This window comes from Squalius cephalus (genome assembly GCF_949319135.1).
Source record: "Squalius cephalus genome assembly, chromosome: 4".
Taxonomy (NCBI): Eukaryota; Metazoa; Chordata; class Actinopteri; order Cypriniformes; family Leuciscidae; genus Squalius; species Squalius cephalus.
This window is the reverse complement of record NC_137125.1, coordinates 53979680-53992179: the sequence shown is the minus strand read 5'-3', so window position 1 is coordinate 53992179 and position 12500 is coordinate 53979680. Positions and strand designations below refer to the sequence as shown.

The window sequence follows — 12500 nt, the reverse complement described above, 5'->3', positions numbered from 1 at the left end:
ATTTTGGTTTTCAGGTCTAGCCAGTATTATTTCATTGTTTTGTTTAAAATATTATCTCAAAATCTGCACAAAAATATGACCTGCCAGCCCTTCGTTAGTGACCGCCATTACCGCCCCGTTCTACAAGCTTGTGTTTTACTAGTACTGACTATTACTGATGTAATAACATGACGCATGCGCAGTCGCTCGAGTGCAGTTTGATGAGCTTTAGTTCAGGGGTTGTGGAGTTTGTGAGATGTGACATTTTGTGTTTCCAAGGAGTTCTTGGCCTTGAAGTTGCTCTTAAATGTCACAGGCTTTGTGGGAGGATTGTGTTGTTCTGTCTGAGGTTCACCGAGACCTTGAGTCGCGCTCGCAGACGACACTTACTAACAGAAACAAAACCATACCGGACAGTTGTTTGATTGTGAATAAGGCATAAATGCTACCTTTTTTCCCTCTAGTCATGGTTTATTCTCCCAGTTCTCCAAACCCTCTCATGTTCGATTGTGCAGAATGATTGAAAGGCCACGGGTGTTCCTGATTGGCTGAGACAGGGCGGGCCGCTGTTGTGACTGCGGGACTGTGGGAACTCCTCAGGACTGATATATGGAGTGATACAGTGCTCTGAATGGAGGCTGTTTGCCGTTAATGGGCACATTAGTTGCATGAGCGCTGACAGGTGTTCTGCTTCTGTGTCCTTATAAAGACCATCAGGCTTTCAGCTCCAGTTTCAGTGAGTCCAGCAATGCCCACATACTCTCGCTTCTCCTGATCCACGCATCTGCAGATTATTAGAAGTGCAATAAATCAGACTCTCCATCTGCAGAGTAAACTGTATTGTAAAAAAAAAAAAATTATATATATATATATATATATATATATATATATATATATATATATATATATATATATATATATATATATATATATATATATATAAATATAAATATAAATGTTTTTTTGTGTGCATTTTTTACTGTTACATTTATTGTTATAATAATATTTTATATATATATATTCTTTTTAACATATGATAATATATTATTTTTGATTATACAATATATGTTATATTTAACTTTTTTTATTTTAAATTATATATATTTTTTGCATTTTTTACTGTTACATTTATTGTTATAATAATTTTATTATAATCATATATATATATATATATATATATATATATATATATATATATATATATATATATATATATATATATATATATATATATTCTTTTTAAAATATGATAATATATTATTTTTAATTATACAATAGATGTTGTATTTAACTTTTATCATTTAATGTGAATATATTCTCTTTTAATATATGTTAGATAATTTAATATATTAATATATTTACTATATTTTAAAAACATTTTACACACATTTATACTTAAACTAATTATATATTTTTTTGCATCTTTTACTGTTACATTTATTGTTATAATAATTTTATTATAATCATATATAGATGTTATATTTAACTTTTATTATTAAATGTGAATATCTTCTCTTTTAATGTATTTTAGATAATTTAATATATTTACAATATTTTAAAAACATTTTTACACACATTTATACTTTAATTACTTTTTTGTGTGCATTTTTTTAGTGTTACATTTATTGTATATATATATATTTTTTTTTAAATATGGTAATATATTATTTTTAATTATACAATAGATGTTATATTTAACTTTTATCATTTAATGTGAATATATTCTCTTAATATATTTTAGATAATTTAATATATTAACATATTTACAATATTTTAACCCCCTGAGGTCGGCTATCGCGCCGGCGCGATAGGCTCGTTTTTTTTGTATGAGTGCAAAAAATAAAATAAAAAAAAAATATTAATTTTTATCTTATATGCTTGTGTTATACATCAATCGATCCTGTTTAGTGTGTATTTTTTTTGTGTATGCTCATAATAAAAACAAAGTGTTGTGCTTTTCGCCAAATAAAGAAAAATAAACATGATGCGAGTTCTGCCTACTCTCCGTCAGTGAAGTCAATTCTGAAACGCGTCCGAAAATGAACTGTAACTCAGCGAATACTCAGTCAAACAGGCATACAGTCACACAGGCATGAAGCTTGAATTATCTTCTTTCAAATGAAGTAATTTTTATAAAAAACAAATATTCACAGTTTATATAATATGTATGTAAAGAGAGAGATGTCAGTCGTTCTCATCTCAGCTAATTAAGTTTTAATGTGACTCCGCCTACGGAGACCGCGCTATTCAAACGCAAATGTGAGGCGATCCATACAAACCTGTGAAACGCCCACATCCGCTGGATAAGGCCGGTGAAACACTGGATGCGTGGCGTAAGCGTCTCAGCTGCGTGGCGTGTCCGTTTTTATTTCGGCTCCCATCCATGTTAACAGTTTAGAGTTTGCATACTGCCTGTGTGAGACGCGCGTCTCAGGCGCGGCACGAGCCGCGTGGAAAACGCGTGCATTCTAGAAATAGAACCGACGCCTATTTTTCCCGCGACACGCAAGCGTCTTGGAAGCGTTTCCATGCAAAATTGAATAGGAAAATCTGTTTATTTGTCATTTTGACACGAATACATATTAATAAATGTCCTTTTGATGTTTAAAAGTGTCTAGGTTTTGACATAAATGCAAATATAAATGTAATTTTACAAAATATGATCGATTTTCAAATACTGCTGTATTGAATGAACAGCTTTTAGCAAACTCTATTGCTATACTGAGATGAGGAATATATACTGTATGTGTTTTGTCAAAAATAAAGTCAACTAACTAATGAATCCTTTACTTTGAAATACGTATGATAAAATGTATACTTTAGTTTTGAAAGACGTTGACTAGTTTTGAAAAGATTATAAAGTATGTATGTGCATGCATATATATATGTGTGTGTGTATATATGAAGAGTTCAGATGCAAAAGCCTCTAAATGCCATCTGAAATTTTCTCCTAGAATGATCATTTTTATGAAGCTTGTATATTTAAGTTAGCTATAGGTGACACGTCACCTGAATGAATGGCTCATTAAGTATGCAGGGACGTAGTCTCACCAGGTGTGAACTACTACATATGCATGATGCTGTTGGAGCGTTTACGCCCCATCCGCATATTGGCTTTCCAAACTAAAAGTGTTTCACAAAACTAAAATCAATGTATCGTTTTTTTGTGGATGATTAGGCAGGATGATTTTCATATCATTTTGAAGAAAAAACACTAGGCGATGAAATCCATTAGTCAAAAGTCTTATTGCCACATATTTAGTATGTGTTTTGTGGCCTTATTTCAGAAACTTTAGTTTTTAGTTTTTTCAATAACCACGCATAAACATTATTCTCTCAAAAATGCAGACATGTACATTCTTGTTGCTCACATATTATGGAAGTCCTGTTTGTGCTAAATAGTGTGTAATTTTTTTTTGCCATTAATATGTTTATAAGCAACTGAAAAAAGCACAAATGTCAGGGCATGTCAGAACATCTCAAGGACCCCAAAAACACCCCAGACCCCAGAGGGTTAAACATTTATACACACATTTATACTTAAACTAATGATATATTTTTTAAATATTTTTTAAATATGATTGTATTATTTCAATCTATTAAGTCTGTAGGCTTGAGTTGCTTTAATTGACAAACGACACTGTGATTAATGTGGGATCAGTGCAGCCCGGGTTCAAAGGTCACGTCAGGGCCTATTAGGGTCAATGAGCTTCAGTCACATGACCACGTTTGGTGCTTCAGCTCCACACAGACTCCTAATATTGCTGTTTCTGGCTGTGTTGGGGCGTGTGTTGGTGTGTGTTGTAGCGGCTGCGCTGGTTCTCCTCCAGAACCCGCACGCGTGGTGTGTGTGTGTGTGTGTGTGTTGTTGTTCTGCAGCTTTGCTCACCTTGATCTGGTCTGTGGTCGCTGACTGATCTCTTCAGCTTCCTCTGGGTTTGTGAGCTCAGGAACTATTCTCAGAGCTGTTTCTTTGAAGCTAGTGAGTTAAGCTGCTCTTTTACAGTAATTAAACAACACAACATTATCTACACAACTAACAACAGGCACACAACTGCACTGAAGCTATTTAGAGCCTGTATCTTTCAGACATTTCTAAGATTATAGTCTTTAAAAAAAAAAAAAAGCAGAAGTGGCACAAAAAACAATGACCTCAGTATGATTCGAACTTGAACGTGTAAATATACACTGTTACATTTCTATATATACTATTATAACTAATAACACTGCATTGAAACCAGCGATTAAGAGCGGTATTTAATTATATACACTAATGTCCAAAGGTTTGGTGTCAGTAAGATTTTTTTATGCTTCTAAAAGAAGTCTCTTTTGCTCAGCTGTGCATAACATTTGTTCGATCAAAAATACAGTAAAAATAGTGAAATATTATTACAATTTATAACAGCTGTTTTTAATATGAAAATATGTTCAAATGTAATTTATTCCTGTGATCAAAGCTGTATTTTCAGCATCATTACTCCAGTCTTCAGTGTCACATGATCCTTCAGAAATCAATCATCAAGAAACCGTGATCCGTTTTATTGTTCAGGATTCTTTGATGACTAGAAAGTTCAAAAGAACAGCATTTATATGAAACAGAATCTTTTGTAACATTATAAATGTCACTTCTATAAATGTGCCGTCTCACATACACACATACACACACATTCACTCGCACACACACACACACACACACACACACACTTACTCACTCGTACACACGCACAATCACTCACACAAACACACTCACTCGCACACATACACACACACACACACACACACAATCACTCACACAAACACCCTCACTCACACTCACTCGAACACATACATTCACACGCACTCACTTGCGCACACACACTCTCATTCGTACACAAGCACAATCACTCGCACAATCACACTCACTCGCACACACACACACACACACACACACACTCACTCACTCACTCACTCACTCGCACACACACACACACACACACACGCACTCACTCGTGCACGCACGCACACATACTCACTCACACATACTCGCACACACACACACACAAACACTCACTCACTCGCACACATACATACACGCACTCACTCGTGCACGCACACACACATACTCACTCACACATACTCGCACACACACACACACAAACACTCACTCACTCGCACACATACATACACGCACTCACTCGTGCACGCACACACACATACTCACTCGCACACACACACACACACTCACTCGCACACATACATACACGCACTCACTCGTGCACGCACACACACATACTCACTCGCACATACGCACAATCACTCACACAAACACACTCACTCGCACACACACACTCACTCGCACACATACATACACACGCACTCTCGCGCACGCACACACACATACTCACTCGCACATACGCACACACTCACTCGCACAATCACTCACACAATCACACTCACTCGCACACATACATACACACACACGCACTCACTTGAGCACACACACACACACACTCATTCGTACACACGCACAATCACTCACACAAACACACTCACTCGCACACACACACACACACACACACACACTCATTCGTACACACGCACAATCACTCACACAAACACACTCACTCGTGCTCACTTGCACACACACACACACACACACACACACACACACACACACTCACTCACTCACTCACTCACTCACTCTTGACAGAGCCCGTCGTGGAGAACCGAAACATTTGTTTAAACATGCTAGTCTTTTTATGGCGATGTCGTGAAGCATTGCAGATTGTCGTCCACTGACACACACACACACACACTACGAGATGAGGCGGTCTTGCGTCCCGACGCCCGTTGTCGTTCACGAATCCCCACGACTCCCTCCGTCACACGGCTCGGGCTGAAGCCGGCGTAAGAGCGTCCGCCGCGGTCCTCGTCCTCGCAGTGACTCAGACACGAGCCGGAGGGGCCGGGGAATATTCACACGTGGAGCCGAACGCTTCGAGCAGTCAGACAGAAATGTGGCACGCTGGTGCCGGCGAGAAACCTCGGCTTCGTGTTAGAGTCACAGAGCAGTGTCTCTCAGAGGACTTCTGATCCGAGACGGTTACGCAACTCACTCCGTCTGCTTCCTGAACCATGTGTTACTTCGAGACTTTACAGTATATTAAACCAGAACTGAGAACTCCATTAATCAACGTCGTCTCAGATGTGTGTGTGTGTGTGTGTGTGTGTGGGGGGGGGGTTCTTAGATTATCCCTGTCTAGCATCATATTTATTACAACAACCACCCACATCTAGTTATTTTTGCAGTTATAGTTTATACATGTATTTGCTACTTGCATCCATGCAACATTTACTGTTAAAAAAAAAAGTAAATATATTGATTTTTAAAATTCTATATTTTTTAAATATGTATAATTTTTTTCACTTTAATATATTAATACACTATATATTTTAATATTACTATTTTAAATATATTTTGATACACTTTAATATTTTTTAATATTTTGTTTTATATATATATATATATATATATATATATATATATATATATAGTTAAACATTTTACTTGATTGCACAGTTTTCCTTGAATTTATTTTAGATTTTTGTCTTGTATTAATCTTAAATATATAGTTTTTTTTTTTTATAATTTTTTTTTTTTTTTTGTACAATACATAAACTTAATTAAATCAAGATGCATTTACTTGAGAAGCTAAATGACTTTTTGTCTTGTTTTAATCATAAATTCACTTAATTTTGATGAATTTTTCACAAAACAAGTTTTCTCTTTGACTTAAGTTTACATTTCTGATCCCATTGGCAGATTTATCTTTCTTGTTTTAAGTATAAACTCACTTAATTTTGCTTCTCAATAGTGTATCTGTTTCTTGTCAATGTATTTTGCTTTAAGAATGTTTAGATATTTGCACTGGAAAACAAGACAAAACATTATTTATTTATTTATTTTTTTGCATTGTATGAGTTCATTCTGAGACGCTCCTGTGTTTGCTGGTCAGATGCAGGTGTGTTTACAGGAACGCTACATTTAGTTTTGTATTTAATGTCAATAGTACCAGTGTATAGGTGAGCGCAGCCTAAACTAAAAGCAACAAAACTTGGTTTCATTGGCTCTAAAGAAAGTTTTTGTCCATCACTGGAGGTTCATCTGATCAGTTTTCAGTGGATTCGCTGAAATCGTGTGTTTTTAGGGGAAAGTTCAGATGTTTTTAAGTGATCCGTGTCAGTCAGACGCTTCTGCTGCTGTTGGCTGATGCAACTCTACCACACAATTACACTAGTAATCCTGTCTCTGGCCCCGCCCACATGTGTGTGTGTGTGTGTGTGTGTGTGTGTGTGTGTGTGTGTGTGTGATGAACTTTGCCCCAGTGTGAGCTGGTTCTCATGCTCTGAGCGGATCAGTTCGGGTCCTGTGACCTGCGCTCAGATCATTCACTCACCTGCTCCGGGTCCATTCAGACTGACTTCTGTGTGTGTGTGTGTGTGTGTGTGTGTGTGTGAGTTCATAACCGTAATATTAGTTCTCAAAGGAATTCCATTAAATCTAAATAGAAAATCGTGTTCATATATGAAGTTGTTTTCTTTTCATTTGTTTGTGATCCTCTGTAAAGCCGCCGGACGGTTGTTCTGGAGTGTAATTTCATGTGGCGTCTGTGCAGCTTTAGCGTTTCAGGCTTTGAATATAAATATTATGTATTTTATCCTGGTCTAGAACTATATTTATTACAACAACAAAAAATGGCCACATCATCTGGTTACATTTGAAATTATAGTTCATACACACAATTGCTACTTGCATCCATACAACAGTTATTGTTAAAAAATATTTATATAATTCTTAAAAAAATATAGATTTTTTTTTAAATGTTATATTTATACTTTTCATTTTATGATATTCATATATATATATATATATATATATTCACTTATATATATTCATTTATTGTATGTATATAAAATGTAAAAAACATTTATTGTTAAACATTTTTATATATATATATATATATATATATATATATATATATATATATATATATATTGAAAAGTATAAATATATATATATATATATATATATATATATATATATATATATATATATATAAATGTTTAACAATAAATGTTTTTTACATTTTATATACATACAATAAATGTAAAAAAAATATAATATAATACAAATGTATTAATATAATACAAATATCTAATGTTTAGTTAGCAATTTCTATTTTCATATTATATAATTTTTAATGTTTTTTTTAACATCTTTTAATCTATATAAATGCGTTTATATCCCTTTTTGCTCACAGTATTGTAAAATAAATTGTGTGATTTTGATATATTTTTTAATGATTGGTTTGTGTGTGTGTTTGCAGATTCGCTCGTCCGTCACCACGCTGTGTTTCGCAGAGAAAGAGTTCAGCTGGATACGACACTTCCTCATCGCTGCTGCCATTCTGGCCTTCAACAACCTCCTGGTGATCTTCGTGCCCACCATCCGAGACATCTTCGGCTTCATCGGTCAGTGGTTCTCCAGACAGCTCTTGTTAGCGGATGAAACTGTGACACACGTGTGATATGTCCCGCTCTTCCTCCTGCAGGCTCGTCTGCGGCCAGCATGCTCATCTTCATCCTCCCCGCCGCGTTTTACCTGCGGCTCGTCAAGAGTATACCGCTCAGATCTCCGCAGAAGATATCTGTACGTACACTAAATATTATATGTGTGATTTGGTGTCTGTGCTATATCATAAATTAATATAATGTAATAATTTAAGAAGATTGCAACCACCAGAATTTTTTCATGTTTTTCATAACACGTTATTTTATATATATATATATATATATATATATATATACATATATATAATTTTTTTTTAAATTTTTTTTTATGGTGGTTTGCATCTTAATATATATCTTATTTCAATATATATATATCAATATATAATATTTCTTATACTATATTATGTATATAATTATATATATACAGTATATATATATATATATATATATATATATATATTTATTATATGTCTAAAATAATATTATGTACATAATTATATTATATGATGAAGCCAATCACCAGAAAATATATATATAAAAAATATAGATATGTTTTATATTTTTATATATTACGGTTTTCATAAATGATATTATATTTCTCATACTATATTATATTTCTCATACTATATTATATGTGTGTGTGTATGTATTGTAGTTTGTTATATTATATAAACTTTTTTGCATCCTCTTCATGATCAGCATATTACATTACATTACATTACATTACATTACATTACATTACATTATATTATTATATGATCTACAGGCAGCCATTTTCCTGGTGTTTGGCGTGTTCTTCATGTTCATCAGTTTGTCTCTGATCGCCTTGGACTGGATCCACAACCCGCCCGGCTCTAAAGGCGCTCACTAACCCCGAAGCCCTCGTCATCCCGGAGATCATCTCAGAACACACACCTCTCTCTCCCCCTCACAGCCCTCGCTTGTTGTTTTAAGTTCTCCTGTGTGTTTTCTCAGCACTCGGATCTCTGTGTTCTCAGAAAGATGTGAAGATGAATTCATGGAGAAGACAGTCCGTCGCTCTTTGTGAATGTGAAAGATGGAGAGAGAGTGAGAGAGATTGGTTCATCAAATAAGCACTTCTGGATTTTGATCAAGACATGCCAACATGTTTCATAATCACGTTTGCCTTCATTAGCTGACTTTATTGGTCACTGATAGTTAGTTTGTTGAATAGTTCACTCAAAAAATGAAATTTCAGTCATTTTCTCCTCATGATTTGTGAGGAAAAGCTGGCAAAAACCTTGATATAAAAGACTTGAAGGCACGTAAAAGATGATGATTTTCATTTTTGAGTGAACTATTCGTTCAATATTATCATTTGAATTATATTTCCTCTTTGAGAGAGGGGGAAAAAGGTCCAATTATCAAATTTTTGTACCAAAATGAAGAGGTTGTGCTCCGCTTTTTCCTCAACTTTTTCCTTCCAACTGATGCATAAACCAGATCCGCACAGCTGAACCAGACCGTGATGAGATTTCTGACCCGATCCTCTTCATTTCGAAGATTTCAGAGTCTTTAATCTCGTGAACTGAGTGTCGGGTCTCCTGAAGGATCTCAGTCTTGCACTCTCCGTCTCCTCGCGCGCTCTTTCCCATCGCAGCTGCGGCCGGTTTCAAATGAACATGAGATGTTTGAAGCGCCGAATGCCACACCAAAGGGGCAGTGCAGCGTTTTTCCGAGAATCTGCAGACGCTTGTGGCCTCTGACTCATTAATTACAGTGAAATCACACGCAGGCCCTGACCTGATGTTAAAGAGGACCTGTTCTGCTTTTATTACATGTTCAGTTCATCTCGCTTTAGTGTGTAATGTTGCTGTTTGAGCATGAAAAAGAGAGAGTTATTCTCTATATCAGTGTCAGTGTTTCTGAAACGCCTCCATTGTAGTCTTGAGTTTCTAATTCCTCGTCACAATATTCCTCATTTAAATAATTCATGCGCAGAATAAAGGGGCGGGGCCTGGTTGAGTTAGTTAGTAGTGTGTTAAACTGGCAGTTATGGTAAGGGGCGGGACATTTCCCAAACACACTCGAAGCGCTCGACCAATCACGACACGCTGCTCCAGCCGACCAATCAGAGCACAGTGTGCTTTTCAGAAGGCGGGGCTTCATAGAGACAGGAAGTAAACAGAGCGTTACTGACAGACTGGGAAGAGAGGAGCCGCAACAATGGAGAATATGAGGAGAATAATCAACATTCAAGCAGGAAAACCTGTTCTAGTAGAGAAACTACAACATCAGGACTTTGTAAAAGAGCATAACAAGGTCCTCTTTAACAGAACGTGAGCAAATAAGCTTGTACTGTCAATCCGAGATTGTGCCTTTTCCATCTTTCCGTGCTTTATCTGACGACACTGCCTTGCTGGAGAAAACCAACGACGTTTACAGAACCGAGACAGTCGCGTCTCCGTCTCCATCCGTGCTGAAACGGGTTTCTGCGTGCGCCGGTTCAGCCAAAGTGGACAATATTTAAAGATCCTTTGGTGATCTACTTACTCATAAAGCAGATATTTCAAATGAAATGGTATGATATTTTTGCATGTTTTAAATCATAAACATGGTCTTTTTGGACATTGTATATGCTTTGTAAATAGTGTTTTTCTTTTTGGAAGGGACGACACATCAGATGTTCACCGGTAGAGTTTTAGTATTATATTTTTAGATGTTGGTGCCATCATGCCTCTTTCTTTTGTAAATTTGTAGAAAAGCCATTGTATTTCTATTTTTCCTTCTCCATGGTTTTTTATGACGAACCGAAAAATGGAGTTGGGTTTTTTTTTTTTTTTGTATGTTACTTGATTAGTTATCAGCTGAAATGATACAGAGAGACTCAAAGATGAACGTTTGGTCACATTTAACATTTGAAAGCATCAGATTGTGCAGTATTTCTCTTCCACCGTTTACTTCTGCAAACCACATATCAAACATGTTGGTAAGAGCGAGTTATGTGTTTTAAAGTCAACATGAAATAGATTTTAAGCATGTTTACGACTGCTCGTCCTACAGCTCTGTGCCTGTCGCTTCCTTCAGGAAAAACTGAATGTACGAACTGTAACAGTTTACATGTATTTTGGTAATGTGAAATGAACTCAGTATCCCAGTATTTCTCTGGCTGTCGATGAGCGTAGAGGAACAGTCGTGAGAAATGAGGCGAAACCTCGTCCGCTCACAAACTGCCATCGTAAACAATCGCTGAGCCAATGACAGCCAATCGGCTGCGACCTCCTGCGGCTTGACCAATCACGAGCTGCCACGTCACTGCGGGATTTTTTTGTATCACTGAAGCTGTTTCCATATTATGTAACATGAAAAATAAAGAAATGTGAAACGACGTCACTCTTTGTGTTTTCACTGATGGAGAAACTGAGTACTGTAGTTCTGTCGCCATGTTGATGTGAAGATAAATTATGCTAATGAGAACAGAAATAATATAATGCATCTCACTAAAATGTTCATAAATGCATTGTATAAATAATTATATTTGTATAATTACAGTAGTGGAACTTGATTATCAAGAAGGCAACATTTCATTAAAATAATATAATTTAATTTATTATTTTAATAGCCCATGCTGAGTCATATTTCTGTGTGTGAGTGAGTGTGTGTGTGTGTGAGAGAAAGAGTACATGTTTATATGATTTATGATGACATATTATTTGTATAATGACATTGGTATTACACTGGTACAAGGAAAACGTGGTTTATACGAGTCCTCGTATTAAAAAATGGCTAAAAAGAATACTAAACAATGTTTTATTAACCCATTTAGGCCTAAAAAAGGACTTAAACACACACAGATGTGTGATCCGGTTTTAATGGGTTAAAAATGCAGAAGGTTGATGGGTCGGGTTAGTGTAGGGGACAGAATATACGGTTTGTTTATTCCAACAAATATACATAAAAACCATCGTGTCGGAATGTCCTCACAATGAGAGAATAGGTAAAACCGTGTG

At 35.7% G+C, this 12500-nt stretch overlaps 1 protein-coding gene across 2 annotated transcripts in view; it reads left to right on the top strand.

Moving 5' to 3' along the window:
- Positions 1 to 9904, top strand: part of slc38a4 (solute carrier family 38 member 4) — a 31854-nt gene extending 21950 nt beyond the window's left edge. For both annotated transcript variants that reach the window (XM_079870102.1, XM_079870101.1), the window contains exons 14-16: positions 8346 to 8490; positions 8571 to 8668; positions 9296 to 9904. In XM_079870102.1, coding sequence (XP_079726228.1) covers positions 8346 to 8490; positions 8571 to 8668; positions 9296 to 9400 — 348 coding nt within the window. In that variant the 3' untranslated portion in view covers positions 9401 to 9904. The remainder of the gene's footprint in view (positions 1 to 8345; positions 8491 to 8570; positions 8669 to 9295) is intronic.
- The last annotated feature ends 2596 nt before the right edge of the window (positions 9905 to 12500 follow it).